This window comes from Echinops telfairi, unplaced genomic scaffold (assembly GCF_000313985.2).
Source record: "Echinops telfairi isolate 266 unplaced genomic scaffold, ASM31398v2 ScPeMD7_2291;HRSCAF=2852, whole genome shotgun sequence".
NCBI classification, from domain to species: Eukaryota; Metazoa; Chordata; class Mammalia; order Afrosoricida; family Tenrecidae; genus Echinops; species Echinops telfairi.
The window spans coordinates 36,774,684-36,799,402 of NW_022106189.1; the positions used below are offsets into that span (position 1 = coordinate 36,774,684).

General features: G+C 45.3%; 1 protein-coding gene across 2 annotated transcripts in view; it reads right to left on the bottom strand.

Annotated features, from left to right (window-relative positions):
- Positions 1 to 346: 346 nt before the first annotated feature.
- WDR59 (WD repeat domain 59) overlaps positions 347 to 24,719 on the bottom strand; it is an 85,415-nt gene continuing 61,042 nt past the window's right edge. For both annotated transcript variants that reach the window (XM_004704792.4, XM_045293734.1), the window contains 8 exons: positions 19,245 to 19,378; positions 15,787 to 15,868; positions 12,789 to 12,901; positions 11,431 to 11,581; positions 11,253 to 11,325; positions 9,896 to 10,022; positions 9,454 to 9,596; positions 347 to 1,207 (listed from right to left, as the gene is read on the bottom strand). In XM_004704792.4, coding sequence (XP_004704849.2) covers positions 972 to 1,207; positions 9,454 to 9,596; positions 9,896 to 10,022; positions 11,253 to 11,325; positions 11,431 to 11,581; positions 12,789 to 12,901; positions 15,787 to 15,868; positions 19,245 to 19,378 — 1,059 coding nt within the window. In that variant the 3' untranslated portion in view covers positions 347 to 971. The remainder of the gene's footprint in view (positions 1,208 to 9,453; positions 9,597 to 9,895; positions 10,023 to 11,252; positions 11,326 to 11,430; positions 11,582 to 12,788; positions 12,902 to 15,786; positions 15,869 to 19,244; positions 19,379 to 24,719) is intronic.

Here is a 24,719-nt window from a genome sequence, read left to right on the forward strand (position 1 = left end):
TCTATTTGGGGTTGTAAAATTCTAAAAGAGAACCAGAAATGTCAATTGGGGATTTTAAAGAGAAGATGCCGATTCCGTGTCACACAAAATTTCGGGGACGCAATGGAACATTTTGAAGAACTGGTGGGCACAGGGAACAAGAATAAAGCACAGGGTAACATGTTGGATGCTCGAGCAAAGAGGGGAAAGTACTTACTGGAGCCCAGCCAACCTGCACAGAGGCAACAAGAGACGTCTACCAGCGCTGCACTGCAATCTCATTTTCTTTTTGCTAAAAGAAATAATTATAAGATTCTCAGGGTTGGGAAGAACCTAGAACGTCAGGCTCTACTTTCTCTTGTCTGATGCCAAAAGGAAATTTCAGTGCTCTCTAAAATAACTCATTTGAATTTGAAGTAGAGGAAGAAATGATCCACTCAATTGTTCAACTTCCTTTTTTAAAAAAAGCAGTTATTAGAATTTTATTAGCCAAGGGGCAGCAGCTGCGGAGGGGAACAAACAAAACAAAAACAAAATCTTAAGAATCCTTAAGTACATCACATATTTATAACTTACATGTATTTTTTAAAGGGCACACACGATTCATCAAATGGGCCCACTTGTCAATTAAATTGACACCTGCTATCCTTTGGTCCCAGGGACTGTCTTCAGCACCTGACTCTGGTCTCTGCGCTGGCACCCGAGGGGACGCTGCTCGATGGTTTGAGGTGAACCCTGGCTCTGGAGGCAGAAACTTTTCTTCCAGAAAGCATCCTCGTCTTACTAGCTCACCAACGCAGATAATATGGGAAGGTAGGCTCTATGGTTGCTGGGTCTGCCCTGGGCGCTGCAAACTGGTTCCCCAGCCTTTGGGGGAGCTTCAGGCTAGGCAGAGGTAGGCCCTGGAACCCCTCTCCTGGCTGATAGCTTGTCGCCCCGCCGGCACTGAGGAGGGCCTCTAGAATTTCTGACCACTTCCTGGGTCTGTCGGATCAGAAAGTGCTTTCCAGCAGGCAGTGGCATCCACACCCGGTCGGACACACTTCCTGGGTCCGAAACCACTCCATCATGTGGCTAGTGTGTCCGCCGTGTCCACAGGTCAGGCAGAAGTTGGACGATCCTCGCACTGCCACGTGGCAGATGGCGCACTGAAAGGTGAAGCATTTGCAGATGGCACACTGTGTGCCCCGGACCTCACTCCGGCAGTGGCTGCAGTACACACCAAATTCTGGAAATGACCCCAAAAGAGAGAAATAACAAGACATTTAGTTCTGGGAAACGAAACTGGCCTTGTAAGGTAAGAAAAAGCAATTTCTCTTCAGGGAGGACTGTATGAAATCAATGGCTTTTAAACTTGGTTGGGAACAGCAGAAGCCCCCATCTGAAGTCTAGCAAAGTCTCACTGCAGAGGCGTGGTGCGGGCAGAAGGGACGCAGCAAGCTCCTGGTTCTCAGAGGCCCTGCCTGGGACCCTGTCATCTGTGTGCTCCATGCCTACCACCATCAGCTAAGTGTTCCTGAGGAAGACCCACCCGAGATGGGTTTCACTTCAAGCTGATTCCCAGTGGGCACCAACATGGCACAGTGGTGGCACTTCTAGAAGAGACAACTATTTCAGGCCTCCTCCGGAGTCGGAAAACCCCTCCCGTACTCCTCCGAGCCCCTCTCTCACCTCTACTCTCACCGGGGAGGGGCCTCTTCATGCTGACACAGCCGACCTTCAGTTCTCCTGACGTCTGCTCCCCTTCACCTGCCATCTGTTACGCTAGAGCAGTGGCTCTCAACCTTCCGAATGCCGCGACCCTTGAATACAGTTCCTCGTGTTGTGGTGACCCCCCAACCAGAAAATTATTTTCGTTGCTACTTCATCACTGTCATTTAGCTACTGTTATGAATTGGGTGACCCCTGTGAAAGGGCCCTTCAAACCCCAAAGGGGTCACGACCCACAGGTTGAGAACCGCTGCGCTGGTGTCCTATCAGCACTAGTCCCTCCGCTTTGTAACAACTGGCCGTCACAGAACGGAACCAATCGATGTTCCCTTAATACACAGTCATTAAGAAATCCGTAAGGAGCCCTGGTGGCAGTGGTAAGGCATGTGGCTGCTTTGTAGGATGAGGGCGTGGTGGTCTCTTTCCATACGGATGACCATGCTAGAAAGTCTGTGGGGACCATTCCACTCTGTTCAATGGGGCCCCTATGAGCCCGAGTCAGATCAGTGCCTCGGCAACAGGTAAGGAGAAATCGATATGATGGTCCTGATGAGGGAAACGCGGAGACAAACAGGTTTGATAAGTTGGGTTTAAAAACAGTGACGTCTTGCATAATCACCGTGGAAAGTGGTATGACACTTCCTTAAAAAGTTGGAAACAACAAAGCCGACACAGAAGAAGCACACCAGCCTGTGTGAACATGAGGTGTCGATGGGATCAGGCATCAGGCATTAAAGACCCAGAACAAAAAAATCATATCAATGTGAATGAGGCGGGGTATGGAATGGAGACCCAAAGCCCATCTGCAAACAACTGGACATCCCCTAATGGAAGGGTCATAGGAAGAGACGAGCCAGTCAAGGTGCAGTTCAGCACCAGTGGAACATACAACGTTCCTCTAGTTCTTCAGTGCTTCCTCCCCGCCACTATCATGACCCCAGTTCTACCTGACAAATCCGGCTAGACCAGAACATGTGCACTGGTACAGATAAGAGCTTGAAACACAGGGAATCCAGGACAGATAAACCCCTCAGAACCAATAATGAGTAGCAATACCAGGAGGGTAAAGGGGGTGAGGGGAAGAGTAGGGGAAACCGATCACAACGATTGACATACTATAACCCCCTCCAAGGGGATCAGACAACAGAAAAGTGGGTGAAGGGAGATAGCTGTCAGTGTAAGTCATGAAAAAAAAAATTTATAAATTATCAAAGGTTCATGAGGGAGGGAAATAAATGAGGAGCTGATACCAAGGGCTCAAGTAGAAAGAATATGTTTTGAAAATAATGATAGCAACATATATACAAATGTGCTTGACACAATGGATATATTTATGGAGTGTGATAAGAGCTGTAGGAGCCCCCAATAAAATGATGGGGGGAAAAAGGATAGTGAATTTTATTAAATGCTTTTACTGCATCCACAGAGATAGTCATGTGCTTCTTTTCCTCTGTTCTAATGAAGAGTGTGTTACATTGATTGATTCACTAATGTTTACTCATTAAATGCACAGGTTCCACATGAGCACAATGAAGTGTTCTGAAGTTTTCGTTCTTCACAGTGCAGCTCATAGTTTTCTATGATGCACACATTCAAATGCTTTTGCATACTCAATAGAACACAAGTAAATATATTTCTGGTATTCTCTGCTTTCAGCCCAAATCCATCAGAAGTCAGCAGTGATCTCTCTTACACCACATCCTTGCCTGAACCCAATTTGAATTCCTGTAGCTCCCTGTGGATATATTACCATAACTGTTTTAATAACTATCTTCAGCAAAATTTTACTTTGACATGATTATTGATATTGTTCAATAGTTTCTACACACTGTTGGATCACCTTTCTTTGGAAGGGTACAATCGGACCTCTTCCAGTTGGTTGGCTAGAGAGTTGACGTCAACATTTCCTGGCAGAGACTGTGGTTGTTCGGTGCCACCAAGTTGGTTCCAACTCGTGGAGACACAATGTACAACAGAACAAGACACTGCCCAGTCCTGTGCCCTTCTCACAGGTGTTGTTTGAAGACAGGAACTGGAAACACAGGGAACCCAGGGCGGATGATCCCTTCAGGACCAGTGGTGTGAGTGGCGATACTGGGAACGTAGATGGGGGGTGGGTTGGAAAGGGGGAACCGATTACAAGGAACTATATGTGACCTCCTCCCTGGGGGACGGACAACAGAAGAGTGGGTGAAGGGAGACGTCGGACAGGGCAAGATATGACAAAATAATAATTTATAAATTATCAAGGGCTCATGAAGGAGGAGGGAGGGGAAAAAATGAGAAGCTGATGCCAGGGGCTTAAGTGGAGAGCAGATGTTTTGAGAATGATGAGGGCAATGAATGAATAAATGTGCTTTACACAATTGATGTATGTATGGATTGTGATAAGAGTTGTATGGGTCCCTAATAAAACGATTAAAAACAAAACAAAAAACAAGTGTTGTTTGAGCCCATACATGCAACCACTGTGTCAATCCACCTTGTAGAAGGTCTTCCGTTTTTTCCACTGCCCCTCTCCCTTACCAAGCATAATGTCCTTCACCAGGGACTGGCAGCTCTTGACAACACGTTTAAAGTGTGTGAGACGAAGGCTCACCATCCTTGCCTCTACGGAACATTCTGGCTGTACTTCTTCCGAGAGAGCTGTGTTTATTCTTTTGCCAGTTTCATGAGTGCTATCAGTTGAATGCGGGCAGTGTTTCATTCTGTCGAACGCGGTTCACTGTGAGTGGGAACCAACTTGATGGCACCTAACATCATCAGTTTATTGAGCTTTCCTTCTAGTGAGCTGCATCAGTTTAATGAACATTTCAATTGGTATTCCGTCCATTTCTGGAGTCTTGTTTTCCGCTCGTGCCTCTGGTGTGGCTTGGAATTCTTTCAGTAACATTGGTTCTTGATCATATGCTACCTCCTGAAATACTCTCAAATTCCTGCGATTTCTTCTCCTGTGGCAGACTTTGTCATGGTTTGCTCTTGAGAACGTTCTTCCCTTCTCAGCAGGCATTGACTGCTCTGAGTTTCCTTCGGAATACTGCCCTTTGCAGTATCCCACCAGTTTTGGCATGCTGTGCTTTCTTTTCATTTGGATCTAAAGAAATCCCTGGCTTCTCCTTTGATTTCTTCCTTGACTCACTGGTAGTTTAATAGTGTGTAGTTTAATTTTCAAATGTTTGTGTGTCTTGTGTGTTTTTCTGTTGATTTCTGTTTCACTCTGTTGTGGTCAGAGAAAATGTGCATAATTTCAACCTTTTAAAACTTACCAAGACTTGCTTTGTGACTTAAAATGTGGTCTGTCCTGGAGAAAGAGCCACGTGCACTGGAGCAGAATATAGAGTGCTGGTTACAGATGGAATGTTCTCTGTGTCTGCTAGGTCTACTTGGTTTATAATGCCCTTCGGGTCGTTGGTGATCTTTCTTGAAGTTTCACCCAATATTAGAAGTGGGATACTAAACTCTCTAACTACTACTGTAGTACTATTTATTTTACCCTTCAATTCTAGCTTCAGTTGAGGTGTCCTTATGTTGGGTAAATGTATATTTGAGTGTTAAAGCTTGTTGACAGATTGACCTTTTTATCACTATATAATGTTCATCTTCATATCTTCTGAAAGACTTTGTCTTAAAGTCGACTTTGTCTGATGTTAAGAATGCTGCTCCAACTCTCTGTTGGTTGGTTTTATCAAATATTTTTTCTGCCCTTTCACCTTCAACCTGTTTGTGTCCTTAGGTTTAAGTTGTAGTTCTTGTAAACAACATACAGTTGGATTATTTTTAAACACATTCTCTGCCAAAATAAAGTCATACATCCGTTGTATAACTAACTAACCCCTGAACTAAAAATAACCTCTTTAAATTTGTGATGGCCTTGCAAAAACCAGAAGGGAGATCGCTTTCCACCACAAGGAGACGAACTGGAACTTTGTAGACTTTTTCATTCAATACCTGGTAATGTCCTGTGTCCGAGAACTGAAGTCTTTCAAAGTCTGGACTACTTTGTAAAGCTCAGCAAATTAAAATATTTTTCTTAATGTTTTATCTGTGGGTCTTTCACCACCTCTTATCCTTTTAGAAATATTTTGATATTGTTTTTATTGATATTAGGACATATTACTCATTATTGAAGATCATATAATTCTTGTGAGTTTATGTTTCAACTCTCTGATTGAAATATAAATGCCTTAACCAAAGAAAACGCACTTTATATTTCTTTGTCCTTCCCACACAAGCTAGCATAGGGCTTTATAATAGATGGAAATAAGGATTTAGTTGATTGATGGATTGATATGTCAGTTACATATTTCTATGATTCATATATATTTTCCTGAAAACTAGTTTTAAAAGACAGATTGCTCTAGGCTGTGCTCTCATGCTCTTAAGACACTAAAAAATATGCTGACCAAATAGCACTTTCTATTCTTTGCATTCTTCATCAATACCACAAGAATCCTTTTTTTAAAACTGTGTTAACATAATCTTTGTTATTCAATAACTAAGTGTATATATACACTGATTTACATTTTTCATTAAGTACATAGACACATAATTTACAGTCAATAGTTACATGAAGCTGTCTACAAAAATCAGAGTTCCCTAGCACCTACCCAATTGTTCTCTAAAGGAAATCATTTCAACTCTTCTGTTTTGTTCATTTTTGGCTTATCCCTAAACAGCATGTTTATAAAGCTGTTTCTTAATTTTTAAATTTACGCATCGCCAATGACTTTCCACCGTGGATGCTCTTTCATTTTCCCCATCACCACAACCACCTTCTTCCCACATACAGACACCTGTCCCTGCATCTTCCCCATATGAGTATGCATTTGCTCTATTTGCATTCTGGTGGGCTCCGTCTTCAGTTTTTATGTTAAGTAAACACGGTGCGATTCTGATTACTTTCCCTTTTTTGCACATCTTGTTTTCCAAGAGATAATAACTATCTTACGATGTTCCATTTGTTTAGTTTGCTATGTACTTATCTGCAACCCATCTCTAAACTCTCCCTCAAATGTCTGAATATTTTCTAACATGCTGAACACCAAAAGTGGGCAGATTACCCAATAAGCAAGGTAAGCATGGGCTTACTTGTGCTTGCTTGCTTGCTTATCGGAGTGGACAGTTTCACATTCTTTTTACCACATCAAAGACTCTGTTTACAGGCGTGGCCAGTATCTGTCGCTCCCCCAACCTTGCAGTACCTTCCTGCAGAATCACAGCTTCTTTCTAAATTTACAATCCCTGACAGGTACTTCTAAGCCTGCAGCTACCTAGCACACTGGGTAATCTACCTCTGACCAGAAGGCACTCGATTTTTTTTCTTTTCTTGAAGACAATTCTCCTGATGCCTTTCTGAGTATAGCAATCTAAATAGTCTGTCTCTACAACTGTCATATAAAGTTCCCTTTACCATCACGCCAATTCCCTTACATCCTGGCTCAAATGTTATCCTTCTTGGACAGGGTGAAGGTTTACTTTCTTTTTCTGGTTTTAACAAACAGAAATGCATTCTCCTGCATTTAGTTATTTAGAAATTTAAATTGAGAGCAGTTGCTCCTGATTTCCACACTTACGGGTTTGTCATTCCTTAGAGATCTCCATGCATCTTGACATCAGTCTTGCTCTGGATCTAAGAGGTTCCCAGCACAGGGACCCTCCGTCCAGATGATGTGCTCTAGTCCCAGCCCTTCTTTGTGGTGGCAGCAGGTCACCCAGATCTCTGCTCCTTTATTTACTCTTTTGTATCTCAAAAAAGATTAACAGAGAAATAATCTAATTCTACAGATTTTATCTTGCCTCATTAATATAACTGCCTCAAAACCTACCTCTTTAACATCATACAGGTGAGGAATTATAGCATACATAATAATTATATCAGATCACCAAATGGGGGAATAACATCATAATGAGAATCATGGCCTAGTCAAATGAATATATGTTTTATGGGCACACAGCTTAATCCACAACATACACTAAAGCTTTCAGTGGCTAGAAGCTTCTGTATTAGAACATTCAGCAATGTAATGCCACGTTGTACCTGTCTGGGGCAGAGAATAAATGTTCCCAGTGAGTAAGGAGGACTAAATTGACTCTGTATGACTCATGGGTATATTAATTTTTTAAGACCTTTTTATTGTAAATTGTGTGAATGTTCACAAGTCAGAACATCGGTTTTCCATTCAACAATTCATACACATCTTGTTTCATCTCATTCACTCTAATCTCATCAGTGGAACACGACTTATCCAATGTCTTCCCTTTGTTTCTGCTTCTATTCCCCCTTCTTTCCTGACCATTCTGGATCTTGTCCTTGGGCAAATGTCCCTTTGATTCCAGACGTCTGACAAAACCAAGGTGTGTGTGCCTCACTTGTGTTATTGCTCCCCTTATAGATGTTATTCAACTGAAAATGGAGCCAAGGGGCTAAGTTCATTTTCAGGTCTGAAGGGGGACTAAGGGCCATAGTCTCAGAGGGTCCCACCAATCTCTATCTGACCAGTAAGTCTAGGATCTCCCAGGATCCTCATATTTGTCCCCCAGTTTTCTCTCACTCTATTCTGGACCTTCAACATGCCTTTCAGAACTGTGGGGAGTCGTAGAGGGTGAGGTTTACTTTCACACTTGACAAGCTGGATACAGAGTTTTAAGTTACATAAAGTTCTCTTGAGGATTTTAAAGGCAATGTTGCCTTTAAAACTGCCTTAAAGCTGCCATCCAGTATCCAGTATTGCTCCTAAGAAGTGCAATGCCATTCATAGTCTTCATCATTAGAAAGTGATCTGTTTTATTCCCTAGAAGTCTAGGATCCCCTCGGGATGGGAGCCCTCTCTTGGTTATGCGAGGTTCTTGATGGGCCTTCCTCATCTGAACGTGCACTGGTCTTCTCTGGAGAGCAAACACCTACTTTCTGCTGGCTGTCTGTGCGAGCGGTCGTTGAACTGGCTCCAACTCCCGATGGCCGCTCGTCCAGGGCCATCTTCATGATCGATGGGCTGCTGGGTCCATTACTGCATCAGCTGTGCATTTTGAGTGCTTGTCCGTGGCTCATCTTCAGCATGCTACCCCGACCATGTTCTCTGGTTTCACTGGCTACTTTTTGGAAGTAGAATGACAAACCTTTTTCCCTAGACTGCTTTAGTCTGAAAGCTAATAAATCACGCTTGCCATTGGTGACGCTGCTGTCATTTGAAATGCAGGTTCCAGAGCCGCCAGCATCACAGCAAAATACAAGGTGCAGCAGCAGGACAAACTCTCTGGCGGGTGGTCTGCATGACGGCTTCTCCTCACCCTTCATCCTCAGCTGCAGCCGCCCCTCCTGAGAGAGGCCTTTCCGAGACAGCTGAACATGTCTCTACTAGTCCTGCCCCAACATCCTTTTTATTTACTAATAGTTAAATCTAATACATTATTTAATTTTCCTCCTCTAATAAACCGAGTTCAATAAGGAGGGAAGAAAAAAACAGGCTAGCGCTGTACCTAGTGCCTAAGAGGAGCATGATATACTGTTAATGAGATAAAAGAATAAATGTTCTTGCTACCAATCAATATCTGAGATTTTAGCATATGAAACAACCTCTGTCACAAAACAAATTCAACCTTGTTATAAACACAAGGATTTCCAGACGCTTAGAACAAGTTCAAAATGTTTATGTCATTTCTGTTTAAAAAATGCGAAGTGAGCATCTTGTTTCAGATCTGCTGTGGACAAACAAAGCCTGAGGAGCTCTCAGAGAGGGAGAGGAAAAGGGAGAATCTCATATTTACCGATTCCTTTGTGAGGGTCAGGGGGACAGGAAACAAACTTCAGGACTTCAGCACGTTTCTCTCTCAGACCCCAGCGGTAGAGGATTTCCCCATAGCATTTCTTAAAGTCATCAAATTGCTGGGTATTGGCAGGGTCCAGTAGTCTAGAGAGAATTTTTAAATTTCTGTCACTTCTTTTCAACAAAAACCAAACTCACTGTCAATGAGTTCATCCCAACTCAGAGCAACCCTGCATGCGGCTACTGAGACTGTAAATCTTTATCGGAACAGGCGGCATCATCTTTGTCCCACAGAATGGCTAGTGGGTTTGACCAGTGACCTCACCGTCAGCAGCCCAAACACAGGTGACATTCAACACACCTTTGTAAAAGCAGGTGTCCTTCTGGAGACATGGAGAGTTAGGAGACGGCAGCCTGCGTGCGCTGGGGAAGGGTCGGCTCACCTTTTGTTTCTGTCATGCTGGTCTCGCTCTCGCTCGCGAGGATCGCTGTAGGTCAGGCTCCCAAAGCGGATTTCCTCTGGAGAAGACTCTCCCCAAGGCGAGGACAAATGTTCTGCCTCTCTCCCCGCTTGGAAGAAAACAAAAGGAGATGAAAGACGCAAATCAGACAGAGCACATGAAATAGCTGAAGGTGCTTTCTGCATGCAATGGCCCCACTTTATTTCCTGACAGGAGAAATCAAGTAGGTGGAAAACTCCGAGAACCCTAACTCAAGAGAACCCTCCCCTAGCCTGACTATTTGGTTGTCTAAGTACTGGTTGACATAAATTTATCACTAATTACACACACTGACTAAGCAAATTATGGTATTATCAACACAGTGGTATATTATGTGGTCATTATTTATAAAGGCATTTAAATGGTTTGAGAAAATGCACGTGATAAAATACAAACACAGAACACATCATTGCTGGACACCCCCTCTGGATCCGCCTACACACAGATTGGGGAAAAATAACCGTACCCCGACCACCCCCCCAAAGAATGACCTTACCCCCTGGCCCCCCTACACACAAAGATTGGAAGAAACTACCCCCTCCACCAGCACCCTCCAAAGAACAACCTCCCCTGGCCCTCTTACACACAAGATTGGAAGAAAATGTTCCAAAATGTTAACATGTATTTTTAGGTGAGAAAATTACCAATGATTATTATCTTCTTCTCTAATATTTTCTCTTCACTAGGATGCATTACTCTATTTTAACACAAATAATGGTTTTCTGCAGACAGTGCAACTCCCTCAGGAGTTAATTCCCTGTGCACGCTATGAGTACTTTATGTGTGTGGGCAGTATTTACATGGACACATCATATGCACACACAAAAAGACAAAGAGGATATTTGTAATTAAAAAACAAACAAAGCGTTTTTCTAAAAAACCAAAAAACAGAAATCCACCTATTTCTGAGACAAATGTTTATAAGCAGCTGGAGTTACGCCCAGCCTTTTTTCCTTCCGGGGACAAGGCGGATGATAGGAAGGGCGGATGATCACAGAAGGGGTTGTGAGGGAACAGGAATAAAGGTCAAGTTGAGTTTCAAGGGCAAACGGGCAAGTTCCAATGTTAGTGAGATGAAAAGAAACCCAGTGAGACACAAAAAACTGGTCTGTTCAAATACGAAAGTCCAGGCCTTGCTGGCAATAGTATCACCATCTTCAGGGAAAAACATTTATTTTCTTACAAAGAGAAACAAGGAATAACATGGAGAAGGTCTATCTACAACAGGTCAATACTGACAATAGGCCCAGTTGTTACTGAACTGAAAACCTGGCACTGTGGAAGCTGTTTCCATACCAACCTATGTTCCAGCCACCAGTGTTGAGCCCTGGGTCTGACATACTTGAGCAGGAACCAGAGGAGGTGAAGCTAGGCTATACGGTGGGAAGAGAAGAACAAAGAGGAGGAACATTAAAATACCATCCGACATGGAAGTTTACATCCAAGAATAGGCGCAGACCACGAAACCACACACTTACATATCGACTATGGGACACCACAAGATTGGAAGAGCGATTGGGAAAAGGTCCAAAGGGGTTTGGTGTCCCCTGAGGCCTAGACTGGGCTTCAAAGACACTGCACAGCATAGCCAACGTCTGAACATCCCGAAGCTGGCAGTAGTGGGCCAACCTGGGGGAAAAGATGAGAGCAAAGAAAACAAGTCACGATTAGGGATTATAGGAGGAAAACCACAATATGGTTGTTGCCATAGGTAAGGAGGAAATATTTTTATTCCTGCCTCAAAAAACTCTATTGGGAACTGGGGCTTTCCATAGACCAAGTGGTTTGGCAAAACTTATTTCGTAATAATACCTATCAGAGTATCCCAAAGGGTCAATCCAAAAGCTTCTACTGACACAAAACATAGGCTCAAACGATAATGTCACTGTCCCAAGAACTATGTTGACAAATTAAACACGTGCCAGGAGCCCTGGTGGTATCACTGGGTAAGCACAAGGTTGATGGTTCAAACCCACCAACTACTCCATGAGAAAAAGATGAGGCTCTCTTGCTTCCTTAAAGATTTACAGCCTCAGGAACCCTTTGTAGGGTCGCTATGACTCAGAATCAACTGGATGGCAGTTGAGCTTTAATGTCATGAGTGAGTGATCCCATACATCCTTTTTTTTAGTACTGCAAGGAAGTTGGGGGAGGGGAGGATTTCGCTATAGCTTTGCTTCTTAGAACCTCCAGCTATGTGAAGGTGGTCAGAGCACACCGTACCATCAATGTATGGCAGGTGGCCAGCAGATCAGAGAATAATGAATCTAAGCCATTAAAGAAGAACATTTTTACTTTTTAGGTACTCATATCCCGTGTTCCTTTCAGGCTCACGGTGCTCAGAAGAGAGCACTACAATAAGACAGCTGAAGCATGCACACTTACCCCACATCTGGCCTCAACAACTAAGTCAAGGCTCTTTAATGTGATGGGGTAGTGGTCCTCTGTGTAGGAGCTGGGCCTCACGATGAGGGAGGTTTAGGAGTACATTATTTTGTATTTGACATTTCTAGTATACACATTTTGGTGTAATAAACTGAACACAAATTCAGTGTTTTGAGCGGACTGGCAAAACTGACCTGTAAATGGCATAAACTGCCTAACAGGATGAAAAGTGTCGTGGCTTTGTGGAAATGGGAAAGACCAAAACGCGATTCTCTAACATGTTATGATGCTAAAATCTATGGTACCCGGAAAGAAAAACCTTGTTATACACAACAAATACACAGTTCCTTCTTCCTCTTGAGCCTAAGGCCGCTGCCTTTCATGTAGACAGCAGCAGTAAAACGTTTAGGAACCTAAAGTGTACGGTACTCATTTAGCTCTCAGAACCTACAGGGCCTCCAGCAGCTGTCGCCCAAACGGATGTCGGGCCCAGGGTGTTTCCAGGTCTGGGTCAGACTTCGGACCGAGGCAAAGATCTGTAGCTACTGTAGCCAGCGACCACACCTGGAGAGACCAGAGAGAAACATGGAAACTCAGACCCAGAGGGATGAGAGGACCAGAAATCAGAGTAGAAGCCCACCCTTCCTCAGATGTGGCCCCACGCCTTATGATTCTGAGGGTCCACGGCTGGGAGTTTAAGGAAATGCACAATTGTCAACCCCACGCCAGACCCACCGAATCACACGGGGCATTTTAACAAGATCTTCAGGGAATTTGTCTGAGACACAGTAGGCCTAAACAACTCTTCATATTCCGCAGACTTTGGGGAAACAACAGAGTGCAGTGACTTCAACGGGTCATTAAGGGAGCCAGGACACTCGCGTGACTTGCTCTGCTTTTCAGACCTGTGTCCCTTCACTCAGATAAGGAAGAACGGTGCTGCCTCCGTTAAGAAAGCTTCCACACGCTCTTGGACGCTTAAGACAAATGGGCCACGACGACGACACAGTCCTGGCTTCCTCTTTGTGGACCCCCATCTGGGAAAGGCCTCCACACTGGGGATCTCCTGGGCAGCACACGTCCTTCAGTGTCCACTAAATCCTAGACGCACTGCTCAAAGCACCGTGCTATGAAGAAACCCTGCCTCTTGAATGCTTCCAAACGCTGACATTAATCTCAGAAACACTTTCCTGAACGGCACTGTTTGTCCACTAACTGAAAAACATCAAGACGAGACTGTGAGAAGCTAGACTGGAGGATGCTTATAACTGAAGAACAAAAACACTGAGAAACAAACAAACAAACAAAAACGAGTAGAGACACCTAGCAGCCGTATAAGGTCCATTAAATCATGTGGAACAAATCGCACACACATTCTGGTTAACCACGTGCAAGACACTTGGGGTTTGCATTTGTCCTCATCATTCACAGCTCTCCGAATGGCTTTCTGGATCAGGATGTTTGCTGCCCTGACTGAAAATCCTACACGTGACTTCACCTCGCTATTTCTTCAACAGAAAGGATGACACTTAGAGTTATTTCTATAATTTTGCAAAATAGCACACATGCTGTCTTGAACACGTGAATAAAGAACAATTCCCTAGGTAATGGCACTGGTGTCATTTCTCCATCCCATTAAACGGTACCGTGACATAAATGCTGAAGATAAGGACAAGAACAGCAGTCACTACTAGATCCCTCATAGCCCGGGCATTACGATCTATCAGGCACGGGTACGGGAACTTCATAGATTTACTCACTGCATTCTCAGAGTGACCTGGAAAGTACTGCTCCCACTTTACAATGGAAGAAACGGAAAGTTCAGAAAGATTAGGTAATCTGTCTAAATCACACATCCAAAAAGTGACAGTACCCATATTCCAACTCAGGTCTGTCTGGATGCAAACGTCTTTCCAATTAATTCGAGCTTGAGTGACCTTCCAAATGCTCTCTCCCAGAAAAGTACGGGAAGCGTAAAAAAACAACACTTCTAGGAAAGAGTGTTTTCCTCACAGATTATGCTTTCAGACCACAAACCAAGCCTACCTTCATTTTGCATTTACCGTCTTACCATCTTCACAAGGTAATGAATTATTCTGACAGCTCTCATTTTACATAGAGAGGCCGAGAGAGTGTCACATAACTTGCCTAAGGCTTTACCTCTAGGCGGCACAGTTGAACTATGATTGTTCAACTGTTTATAGTTGAACTAAAAGTTCTGTGTGATTTCTGCTATCTCACGATGCTGCCTCCTCCGTGCTCACTGAACTTTAGCAGGCAGATTCTTTTAGAACAAGATTAGATGCAAGACTCGACAGTTCTCCCAGAGGGGTTTGGGGCAGAGCCTTAACAGTGTTTACTATGAGCCAACGAGGAACTGTAGGGCACTTTTTGTCAGATAAGAGTCGAGAGAAGGCTCACTGAGAAGACTTTAAGGGGAAACAGCCGACAGACCAGCTAGTGGTCCCCATGGCTCCATCTAACCCTCGTGCAAGGAGAGACAACGTAGGTTAGTCTTGAGCTGCAAATGGTAGTGAGGGAAGAAGGTGTGATGGCTTCTCTTTTTCTTTTTTTGTAAGCGATCATATATGAAGGTCACATTCCCCCCAGAGGGGATTCCAGGAGGCCAAGCAACACTCAGGGGTCCTGCTACCCTGCCTACCCGGGTACAAGGTCAAAGGTAGAGCTGGTCCTGGGACAGTTCCCACCACCTTCCCAGGGGCTGCCACTGAGTTCCCTGCTGGCTTGCCTGACACCAGCACTTTCTAGGAGAACATGACAACCGAGGGGGACGGCTTCCCAGTAGCCAACAGTGCAATGGTAACTGCTGGTGAACTTGTGGCTGAGCCCCAGGTCCCTGGAGGCCTCCTGGCAGAGTGGCTGCAGTTTCACCTGCAGGTCTTCTCTGATGTCCAGTTCTGCAGCTGTTGGATGAAGCAGGGAGTGGACACCATCTTCCCAAGGAGGCTATCTTCTTAGGGTGATGAAAAGCATTCTAAAATTGCCTGTGGTGACTGACGATTACAAAACTCTAAATATACTATAAGCCGCTGAGGTGCACATTTCGGATGCGTTAACTGGATGAGCTATGAATGTTGCGATAAAGCTGTTATAACAGCAACAAATGCTCAGCCTGCTTTAACACACTCGTCTTTTGTTAAAATTAAGTCATAAGTTAAACGTGCAACGACTCTCCATGTCAAAGAACACTTTAGCCAATCTTTTAGGTAAAGAAGCATGTTTAAAAGAGGGAAAAAAATGAAAATGCAAACGAATCAAGGGTACAAAGGGCAAAGATGTACCTCACCAAATTTAGGTAGGTGACGATCATGGTACTGCAATACAAAAGAAACGGACTAGGCGCTAAGTGCTTTAAGGCTTTTCCAAGTAAGCAGCAGAAGAAACACACCCCAGGGTGGGAAAACTGGTGCAATGATCCAGAACCCTACCTGGACGAGGTCCTTTCTCCCAACGAGCAAGGCTGAAGCAGCATTCTTCTGACACGTTTCCTGAATATCATTCACATTTAATCTGTAGGGAGAGGAGGGGAAGAAAAGCATCTTTCTAGTCTAGCTTCCTAACAAACAGACCAGTAACAGCCTCTTGTCACTCTGAAGCTCCTTGTCTACCTGACACGGAGAAACACTCACTGAGAGCTGATGTCATGCTGGGGGAACAGGCCTGCTCAACGTAAACTTGCTCAGCCTTCTGACGTCGGGAGACCAAGTAGTCCTCAAATACTGATCTCCCAGACAGCTTTTGCTGGGCATTCCCAAAGCTTGGGGGTCAACTGGAAAGGGATTTCAACATCTGCAACACTGACTTTGGTTTCGAACACAGAGTAGCATCTACACTACAAAATAAAAACTTTTCAGTGGGGAAGGAGAAGGTGGGGGGTAAAAGGGGAGAACCAATCACAATGATATACATATAAGCCCCTTGCAGTGAGCATTCAACAGTGGTCGGTCTCCTGACCATTAAGACATGAAAAAGGGTTCATGAGGGAAGGAGGGCGGGGAGTGGGGGGGGGGGCGGAAGCAGAGCTGATATCACGGGCTAAAGTAGAAAAAAATGTTTTGAAAATGATGACGGCAACATATGTACAAATGTGCTTGACACAATGGATGTATGTATAGATTGTGATAAGAGCTGTAAGAGCCTCCCCAATAAAATGATGTTTTTAAAAAAATCATAATCATCCTTGGTTGTAATCAAATAAAATGTAAACTCCCTCGATCATAATCAGATAAATTAAATTTCTAAATGAAATAAATACCGTATATACTCATGTATAAGCCAAGTTTTTCAGTACATTTTCTATGCGGTTTTTGTGGTAACATTAGGTGCCTCCGGTCTGGCCCCATCACACTGGCCGAGGCACCGAGGACACGCAGCAGAGCAGCAGGGGAAACAGTGACGAAACTCCCGGGGAATACCAAAAATAGACTTGGGAGACAGTGTGGCACCCGATCAGACTCGACTGGAAAACACTCGTAAAGGCCAACAAACAGACCTTGAACTACTTACAGGATTTTCCATTTCTGTCAGTGGCTTTCTTTTTGTTATTGTTAATTTGTTCTTGCTGTCTGCTGTTGTTATTACTTTGTTGGTTTTGACTTCATTGTTTTATTTGGCTTTGCCTGGTTTTGGCACTTATTAATGTATCTGCATGTCTATCTACATAAGATAGGCGGGATAAGTAATTCAGAGATGAAAACAATGGGACCAGTGGTTCTGGGGGATATGGGAGAAGGGGAGGTGGGAGAAAAGAAGTGTGTGTGTGGGGTGGGGGTGGGGGGACCAACCAGGGACAAAGGAACAACAAGTGAACTAAAATCAACGGAAGGAAGGTCATAGGACACCTAGTGGGGCTCAATCAAGGGCAATGTAGCAGCGAGGAATTACTAAACCCAAAAGAAGGCCAAACATGATGGTGGGACAAGAGGGAAGTAAAAAGGAAGTAGAGGAAAGAACCAGGAGGCAAAGGACATTTATAGAAGCCTAAATACAGGCATGAACATATGTAGATATATTTATAATGAGAGGGGAATAGAACTATGTACTCTTATCTATATGTTAAAAATTGAGGTTGCAGATGGACACTGGACCTCAACTCAAGTACCCACTCAACATAAGAACACTGTTCTAACAATCTGGCATTCTGTGATGCTCACCTTCCCGACACAATCGCTGAAGACAAAATGGGTGCATAAGCGAATGCGGTGAAGAAAGCTGATGGTGCCCAGCTACCAAAAGATATAGCATCTGGGGTCTTAAAGGCTTGAAGATAAACAAGCGGCCATCTAGCTCAGAAGCAACAAAGGCCACATGGAAGAAGCACACCAGCCTGTGTGATCATGAGGTGTCGATGGGACCAGGTATCAGGCATCTAAGACCCAGAATAAAACCATAACCAAGGTGAATGGGGTGGGAAGGCATGGAGTGGAGACCCAATGCCCATCCGTAGACAACTGGACATCCCCTCACAGAGGGGTCACAGGGAAGAGATGTGCCAGTCAGGGTGCAGCATAGCACTGATGAAACACACAACTTTCCTCTAGCTCTTTAGTGTTTCCTTCACCCCACTATCATGACCTCAGTTCAGCCTTACAAATCAGATTAGACTAGAGCATGCACACTGCTACAGATAAGAGCCCACAACACAGGGAATCCAGGATAGATAAACCCCTCAGGGCCAACAAGGAAAGTAGAGATACCAGGAGGATTAGGGGAGGGTGGGGGAAGAAAGGGGGAATTGATCACACGGATCAATCTAGAATCCCCTCCCAGGGGGACGAACAACAGAAAAGTGGGTGAGGGGCGACGGAGGTCGATGTAAGATATGAAAATAATCATCTGTAATTTATCAAGGGTTCATGAGGGAGGGCAGATGGAGGAGGGATGGAGAAAAGAGGGGGAAGAAATGGGGAGCTGATATCGGGGGCTCAAGTGGGAAGAGAATGCTTTGAAAATGATAATGGCACAAATGTGCAAATGTGCTGGACACATTGGAGGAATGTATGGATTATGATAAGAGATGTTAAGAGCCCCCAATAAAAGTATTTTTTTTTAATTAGCTGCTTCAGCTAATATTTGGGTCAACTTATCCTCAAGTATATATGGTAAAGAAACAAATAAATATAAATAAATAAATAAATTTTTCTCATCATGTGTTCAAGGGTAGGAAGGAGTGAGAGTCCACAGGTTGGCCTCCAATACCTATCACCCACACTACTGACTCCTTCCAAATGAGGTTCTATCTTTTTAACACAGGGGGTATGTGAAAAGCACAATTCTAAGAAGCCCCGAGATGCCTGTTCCCTGGCAGATACCCCTTGAATAATCTCTTCTCTTTGAGTGCAGGCAAGACCAGGGATGGGATGGGATAATTATTATTCCTAGAACCATCAATCAGTCAGTTGACTTTAAATTGATCAGCAGGGAGATGGTGATCCTAGGTGGACCTACCCCAGCCAAGTGAGTCTTCAGACAGAAGGTGAAGGATCACTGACAGCCTCGCAGAAGGTAAAATTCTTCATGAGCTGTAGAGCCCCAAGGGACTCATGGGGTTAACAACATGAGAGAGCTGGGGAGGAGACCTAAGCACTAGAAGCACGCACGTGCGCGCGCACACACACACACACACACACACACACACACACACCTCCTCCTCCAACCAGCACCACAATTTCAGCCTGGTGAGACCCTGCTCACTCCGGCCCTGACACCTGCCCCAGGGAAACTGGGTAGGAAATGTACACTGCCGCAAGCCACTGAGGTTGCAGTCACTGCTGACGCACCAACAGAAAATGAATACGCTGGGCTGCTCTGAAAACTACGCTGAGCAGCTCTCCTACTTAATCGCGATTCTGCTGAAAGCACCGCACCCTTAGAAACGCGCACTTACATGTACAGTTCTCCCAAGGACTTGTGGACAGGGAGAAGGCATGCGATGTCTTGGATGATCACTTTTCCAGCCGCTTTGATTGGCCGGTTGCCAGAGTCCGATCCCTCGCGCTTACTTTTCCATCTCCTCGATTTCTGGGGAGACAACAGGGTGTCAGCAACAGAGACTCGGACACTGGAGATGCACAGTTGCACAGCACATCAGAACTGGGTCATTGGCAATTGGCAGAGGCTTTACATGATCACGTCATGCCCACAATTACACGAATCAGCATCTGTAGGAAATAGAAGGATGACAGAGGGCATCCTTTGGAGCTCTTAGTCCAAAACCCTAGCAGGCGAGAAGAACCCAGTGCAGAGCAATGTACATTCTGCGGGTGCTCGGAGATAGGTCCAGGAATCGAGAATTAAAAACAACAACAAAAACCCCAGCAGCTAAACAAGTTAGTAAAGACCACAGAAACGTGAGAGAAAAGCAATGTTGAAGGTTGGGTTAAGCGCTAGGTTCACAATTTGTGATTGAAATCAGTCAACGTTTTTTTCTTCCTTCTCAGTTTCTTTAGATAGGGGCTTGGTGGGTGAAAATTTAACTCAGACACAACAGTGTGGGTTCCGCAAACCGTAATCCATGGTAGTAAGGCGGGGAAAAGCGTAGCCCACAGAGAAATGACCTTTTCTTCTATGACTTTCAGAGTTTCCAAAAGCAATTGCTTAAGAATGCCAAAAACACTTGGCAGAAGGGCTCAGGTTAAAACTGTGGAGGACCATGAGCACTGCCCACCTACCTGAGCCTACCTACACACGGCTATCGAGGAACCTGCGGGTGTGAGATGGAAGATGTCCCAGAGGATGGGAATTATTAGCACATAGCTCCCTAGAAGGACCTTCCAAAGTGACAAGAAGCCAGGAGAACAATATCCTGTCGTATTGTGTTGCCAGAACTTCAGGAGGCGGCCCATCAGTGAGGCAACTGAGCAGAGACGTGGACCTATCTCTTGACAAAGGAGGCAAAGGGAACCGGAGAAAGGGCCTGGAGAGCTGGCTCCACACGGAGCTGGACGAGCTGGCAGTTTGCTATGGATGCATTCCTGTGTCACGCTGTCTTCTCACCTCTCTAGGCTGTGGCTGGCGACAATCCCTGCCGTTGTGAATCTCACAAGGTTAATGAGGGTACAGTGGAGAGAGCTGTGGGAGGACAGGACTGTCTAAACTGGAAAGGGGGACTTTCAAAGATATTAATGGCTATGAATGCCAAAAAAAGCGCAGGGTTTTAGATTACGGTAGATCACTAAGTAGACGGCACACAAATAAATTCACTTTCTACAAGTGACTCCTATATATCACTCTTCCCTGCATTAGTTGTGGCCTAAATTTACCTATTTCTGACCACTAATGTCCCAACTGAATCCCCAAAGTGTCCCAATGCACAAAACCTCCCCTAGGATTGTGAAGTGTCACGGAACACCACCTAACATAGAACCATCCAACAGAGGACTGAGTGAGGATGGCGCAGGGCCAGGACCAGGTATACCGTGTCATTCTGCTGTGCAGAGTCCCCCGGAGTCGGAACCACCTTCCAACCCCTAACAACAACATGGGGTGAAACTACCTCTGGAGAGCTGGACTTAGTTCCTGGTGGGCAGGCGAATTAAATGGCTTACGGGAAAGATCTGTGTGTTATTTATCGTGATTTGTAAATACATGTACTCATACTCACTCGATCACTGACTGCCCTTGAATCTATTCTGACTCATAGCGACTACAAAGCAGAGTAGAACTGGCCCTGTGAGTTTCCAAGAGTGTCTCTTTACAGCAAAAGCCTGTCTTTCTCGCAGGAGTGGCTGGTAGTTTCAAACAGCTGACCTGTCGTTAGTAGCCCAACCGTGTAACCCATTTTACCACCTGTTGGGAACGGGGACCCATCTACCTTCCATTAGCAGCTCAATCATCACTTACTGGGTTATCCATACACAAGGCACTACTAGTCTTCAAGACAAAAGGAACCCCACTTATTACTAGAGGTAGCCCTGCAATCGTCTGCTTGCCCTGGTTGTTTTCTTAAGAATTATGTGCAGACTCATAAAAACACTACCCTTCTCGACATCAAACAGACTGACACGGGTACCAGGGAGGGGAGGGCCTGTTAGAGAGCCAGCAATCTGTCAGAATGGGCTGGAGCCAGGCAGCATTAGCCCACACAAGATGCAGGCCATCACACAAGCACTAAACACATGCCCTCACAGGGACATCGTTTTAGGGAAGGCAATGTAGTCTGTGTCTAACCTGCAGTGACAGTGGACAGCAAGGGATGGTTTGCTAGAGTAGGGGAACGCCCATTTTTACTGTGGTTTTCATTCAAGGTCCCAGGGGTGGGTTAAAAATGCCAGGACTGACACACCCACAGTCCATTTAATTGGTCATCTTGAATGAGAATGAGGCTCAGAGTGAAAGAGTGTCCCCCTGGACTGAAAACTGCAGCTCTGTCCTGAGCTGTGATATGAACTCTGGTTGGGCCTCGGGGCTGGATGGGCTGTCGCTCTGGCTCTTTATTACAGAGAAAACAAGAAGCAAGTGGGACAGGTGAGTGCTGTGCTGCTGAGATCCAAATGGAGGCCTTGTGAGCGGTGGGCTCAACTAGGTTTCAGGCTGAAAAGAACTACCATTCCCCAATTTTCATGTGCTTATAATGACAATGAGGCCCGGGTGCCCAAAATGGCTCATTTGCAAGCCAACTAGTCCATGTGAGAACTGCACGACTACTCATCCATGGGTACAACGTGTTTGCATGGGGATGTAAACATGTGCCTATTACTATGAACAGCCACATGAGCAGCTCCTGCTCTAAGCTAGCGTCAGCCTCCCCACAGCTCTATGAAAGGAGGTACTACCTCTACTTTACAGGTGAGGGCGCTGGGCACACTCAAGGTCCCGGGGGCACCCGAGCTGAGATGTGAATGTAGGCCCACATCAGACTACAAAGCTCTGATTTGTTGATTTGCTCTTAAGTGTGTGATTACAGATGAAAAAGAAAAAGAAATTTAGTCCTGATTGAGCTGCCTCCTAATATGTCGGCAGTGCGGTCCACTGTAAAAGAAATCCATTCCGCATATGAGTGTTTGGTTCTAGCGATCCCTCCCCTCAGCCATCCTCTGAAGGTTGTCACTTCTCTGCCAGGCACAGTGCCTGGGTTCTGCTAACGGGAGGAGTCTGTGGGGGAGCAGCAGAGGCATGCAGCCCCCTACTCATGAGGTCAGCCAGCTTCACACGGCACACAGGAGCCGGTCAGTCCCGGATGCTGCACCTCAGGCTCCCAGTCTGCACTCCAACTGTGGAATCGCCTTTCGGCACTGGCAGGACACCTCACATTCACGTCTAGGAGAATTCAGAGTCCTGCGGCAGATCTTATCTTCCTCCCTCTGCGGTGTGAAGCTGTAGCGAGCTATCCAGAGAAACAGACCAGGATGAGCTGTCAGCAAACATGTGGTGGTAGACACATAAAGGTCGTGGTCTTGGAGGACTTTTTTGCAATTCCCCTTTAGTGAATTACGGGAGTCTTGGCCTGTTATTTCCTGGACTTTCTGGTCTACTTCTGGAGATACCAGGAGCCTTAGGGTTCTTCTGTATGATCTGTACTGAATGGAACCTCACTGAGCTGCCTGTAATAGGAGATTCCTCAAAATAGGCTCGCCCTAATTATAGCTGCCACTAAGAATCCAGCTATAAAAGCAATGAGTTCTTTTATTCCAGCAAGGGATAACTAAAACATTATCAAAAATCTTTAAGGGATCACAAAAATTTGCCATTAAAAAAAAAAAAAGGTTGATAATGGTTTTAAGATACATAATCACTCCCCTAAGACCACAAGGGGCCGCTCTGTAATCCTGTCTCGTGGTCACTTACTCTGGGCCTCCATGTCAAACAGGCTGAATCTCAGATGTTATTTGATGTCATTTGGGGCCTTCAGTCCTATCTGCTGGGAGAGATTTTCAGGGCATTTCCCCCATGTCCTGGCAAGAAGAGAGTTCATATTCTTCCCCATGTCCTGGCAAGAAGAGAGTTCATATTCTGCCCACACCTTACCTGAGACGGCCTGCCCCACCTTCCTATCTTACTGGCGACTTCAGGGGCTCCTCTTGCCTGTGCAACAGGCAGGTAACAACATACAAACTTCCCTTTGGACTCTGGGCCCAGTGAACAATGACACCCTGGACTAAAGGGAGCAGTAAATCTGTCCAGGTTTGGCAAGGGCTCTGTGGCCCAAATGCTCCAGTCCCACTCTGATGGGAGGGCAAATGGCTAGTTCTGGAGGGGCGGAGGGTTTGTGTTTCTCTCAGGTCTTTTCAATGCCCATCAAAGGGAATACCCCTTCCCCACAGATTTCATGAAAAGGGATGGAAGGAAGAGAGCCAAGCAGGACACAGACAAATTACTGTGGGGTGAGCACCGGGTTGCCCCTCTGAACACACCAAGAAGGTGCCCGTGGAATTATGGGAAAGAGGAGGAGGAAGGAAGGAGCGGAGCTGGTGGGGGGGGGGGGGAGGCAGAGGTGCAAATAGCACTGAATGACAACCAACAGCCAGCTTGCCACTGTACCACCAGTGTTACTGCTACAATCGGAGGCAACATCGATGCCAATAAAGGGGTTAAATATAAAAACAGCCCAAGAATAAGCCACCAACTGCTTCGCAGCAACCCCGTCAACACTGCATAATCAGCAGAGTGGGCCGTGAGCGAAGTGAGCTCCCGTTACAATAGCAGAGGGAGCTGGGCCTTTGGGAAATTCCGTGTCTTCAGTTGGTTGGTTGGTTGGAAAAGGTTCTTTGAGGAAAGGTGCCCCATCAGTGGCTCCCAACTGCAGGTTGTTGGCAGCAGTGGTCCTTGCTATTCGGGGCTCCGGATATCAAGGGGTCTTTCTGAAAGGCTATAGGACTGCTCCCCGAAGGATGCTTTATACTAAATGAACTTTTACACAAGAGCCTCAAGGCTGGCCTTACACAGCTTGAGGTCACCTTGCTCTGCTGAAGTCATGAAGGGGCAGGAGAGGAAGACAGAAGAGGACAGATGGCCAATCGAGTGAGTGGTAAGAAATGCTGAGAAGGAAGCGAGAATGTCCAGAAGCAGGTTTTAGGCTCAATGAGAAATGTATCTTGGGGAGGCAAGGGGAGATTGCTTTAGAAAATTCTCAGAAGATTAAAAACTATCGTATGTGTTATGCCAATGCAGCAGGTGGGCACCTCCCTCTCTGAAGCAGACCAGGACTATTGGGACAGAGTGGTGAAAGCCTCTTGTATCTTCCTCTGCTGCCTTCCACGCCCAGGGTAAGCCTGTCTTTGGAAAGCTCTATGACGTTAGGGAAATCAGGCTTACAACCGAGGTTCTTTCTGAGAAACCCAGGATTAAGCTTCATCTTCACACAAGTATATTTGCAATCTTAGCGATATCACCTGCAGTGACAGTGGACAGCAAGGGATGGTTT